The following is a 3,182-nucleotide window of genomic DNA, read 5'->3' on the forward strand; positions in this document are numbered from 1 at the left end:
AAATCACCCTCTGAATATTCCTGTTTGTACTGTAGTTACAATTGAACTGGATGTAAGTTACAATAGCAAACAGTGTTATATCATAGTACATCAAACGTGTTGTACTCAAAATGGCAAGAAGGATCTTCAGAAAACACGCGTACGGGGGCTCATCAAATACATTAATAGTTCATACGTACAAACTTTTTGATGTTCCTACCTCCCCTCCCAGATTAACTTATTTTCCAAGAAAATTGGTCTGCCACTCGCAGAAAAACAAAATGCCATTCTAATGCCACGTGATACCTCCAAATAAGGGCAAAAGGGAGCTTACGTCGTCAGACTAATTAAGGTGTTATTCGCTATATTCATATATTTTAACAGAGTTATACACTGCGCGACGGCTGTCTGCAAGGTACAGTCGAAATGTCCAAGCAAGCAGAGCCGGTCCGGTCCACATTTTCCGTCCCCCGCGGCGGCCAAACCAGCCGGCCGCTGCCCTAACCCCCTCCTAGTGTTCATGAGCGCAACAGTACTTCTGAAAAGCGGCAGGAGGGACAAAGAACTTCTTCAGACATGTACGACGAAGCCGAGACAGTGTACTATACAATCAAGGAAGAAGATCTCCCGCCGTCTTTACGTAAGGCGGGGCGGCAGCAGGAGTCGCCACAGCCGGGGGTTGAAACCAGCGGGCCGCCGCCTCAACCCCCTCCTGTCCTTCAGAGTGGTTCATACGGGCGTGACCGCGATGACAAAGGTGCTTCTGGCAAGTTGCAAGAAGAGAAAGAAGCGTCTCCACACACGAAGGAAGAAGCCGAGGCGGTGAATCGTTACGCAGCTGCAGGTAGCCGACGCTTGTGTAACGTGTTCTTCGCTGTACAATAAAAAACATAAATGTACGGTAGAGATGGTTATCTTAGTATCATTATTTTCTTTGCAGTTTCGGTGATTACATAATCATATGCAATTTAAATGAAGTAAATTTCAATTCCCTACTACCACAATCCAAGGGACATTATTTTACCACTCTAAACCTGAGACAAATATATCTTTAACAGACGTCACGTATCCGGGTGGAGCAAGCGGCCGCCGTGTTCTCTGTAGCTTCATCCGCTCCCACCGTAACTGTATGGCCGCCGGGATCGCCGTGCTGCTCGCCGTAGGACTCGTCCCTCTGACGTTCATCAATAAAGAGGTAAACACGTTTATATACGGGCTATTTTCTTATTCTTTTTTTTAAAGCTATCGATCAAGAAAATTTTGCTGTTTTTTCCTCACTTTGTGCAAATACGTTTATAGGAAATATCTCAACTGTCTACCACTGTTGACGCCTTGAAACGCGACCAGTACGAAATGCGCCAACTGTCCACCGCTGTTGACACCTTGAAGGACGACCTTGACAAGGAGCGAAACCGAACCGCCGCCTTGGAGCAGTGTCTTTGCGACCAAGACGACATGCGCCAACTGTCCACTACTGCTGACGACTTGAAGGGCGACCTGGACAAGGAGCGAAACCGAACCGACGCTTTGGAGCAGCGTCTTCACGAGATCAATAAGATGTTACGTAAGTTGTTTTTCTGTTGTTTTACGTGCTATTTGTAATGACATATTGAAGAACATCATTGGTATAGAAAGAGGACAATTTGTGTCACTGGCTATCATAACTCCATTTCATCATCATCATCATTTCAGGTTGTTTTCATCCCTCTGCAGAAACCCCTCCCTTGACTGGCTCCATATCATTTCCGTTGTCAAGAATGTACTGAAATGTGTATATATGCTTGTTATCACGTTTAAGTGTTTTAATGTCTGTGAGCAGTTATCAGTAATGCCGGTATCGAATAAAACTACACAACATAATAGGGAGATCTGCTGATGAAGTAAAAGTAACAAAACGTCAGTGATGGAAGTCTGGAACATTTTCAGATCTGATTATTTAGCACATTTATTTAGTAAGTGTTAGTAAATGATGCCAAAAGATGGAATACGTGATGTTTCGCACAAATAACACATGTAAAACATGTTTCATCTCATCAATTCACCAATGCAAGACAGGAAGACAATTGAAGACAGGTCAGAGTGGAGCAGAAGGACCCACTGTCTCCCGAGATGACATCACTGGTGGCCGCGTTCAAGGTTCAATTCACCAATAAGAGATTGAAAGATTCCCTTTCTAGTGATTTAATTATTCAGAAATATGTTACCTCATTAATTCACTTGTAAGACTTTTTGGTACTAAAGATTTTTTTCATTTAAACTATATTTAGATTTGATGAGTTGGAGGTATGTTGCTCATTAATTCACTAGTAAGACATTAAAAATTCTCTTACTAGTGAATTAACAAGATAGAGGCTTGTTAGCTCATTAATTCACTGGAAAGTGATTAAAAGATTAAAAGATTCTTTTACTGGTAATCTAATGAGTTACACATAGTCAAGTGCTTAAGACGTGTATTGACTAAATACTTTTCTGAACGAAAAAAAAAGAGCTAAATAGCTAGAGGTACATTTCCAATGACACCATTGTCTATCTCGACATCTGTATTCCAGCATCTTGTCCCCAAGCCTACACAATGTGGCGCAAAACCTGCTACAAGGCCTTCGACATCAAGAAGAACTTCAGCGATGCGGCCGCGGCCTGTCATGAGGACGGCGGCACCCTCGCCATGCCCCGAGACGCTGAGACCAACGCCCTCGTGACCTCCTTGTACAAGCCTCTGCACGGCGGATCGTTCTTATGGTTCGGTCTGCACGATCAGCGAGAGGAGGGGAGCTTTGAGTGGGTGGATGGTTCCGAACTTGGAGCGTACAACAACTGGGCTCCGGGAGAACCGGGCGACTTCAGGGGCAAAGCAGATTGCGCTGCTTACTCCTTTGTCTCATCCAGAAAAGACAAGTGGATCGACGTACCATGCTGCAACCCATATTATTTCATATGCCAGGCTGTCCCAGGTACTTCTTTTAACCGTACTATTTCCTGAAGCCCCTCCACCTAGTAAACATCACGCCTCTGCTTTACTAAGCACGTTAGATCATCGTTGCTCTTGCTATAAACCATGTCAAGATTACACTCAAGAAGCATCATTCGACATCTCATTCCTGCTATCTCTATTCGTTTTTTCCAGGACGTACCTAGGTGACAGGCGGAACTGTCACAACCGTGCAACGCGGCTTTCAACCATCCGCAGTAAAACTAACCAGTAA

At 44.2% G+C, this 3,182-nt stretch overlaps 1 protein-coding gene across 1 annotated transcript; it reads left to right on the forward strand.

The window, feature by feature from the left end:
- The first annotated feature begins 555 nt into the window (after positions 1-555).
- Positions 556-3,182, forward strand: LOC136420271 (CD209 antigen-like). Its single transcript, XM_066407121.1, has 5 exons — positions 556-823; positions 1,038-1,174; positions 1,279-1,543; positions 2,529-2,874; positions 3,104-3,182. Exons 1-5 carry the CDS (start codon positions 556-558, stop codon positions 3,180-3,182), a joined length of 1,095 nt encoding a protein of 364 aa, XP_066263218.1.

Source organism: Branchiostoma lanceolatum, chromosome 15, assembly GCF_035083965.1.
Source record: "Branchiostoma lanceolatum isolate klBraLanc5 chromosome 15, klBraLanc5.hap2, whole genome shotgun sequence".
In the NCBI taxonomy this organism is placed as follows: Eukaryota; Metazoa; Chordata; class Leptocardii; order Amphioxiformes; family Branchiostomatidae; genus Branchiostoma; species Branchiostoma lanceolatum.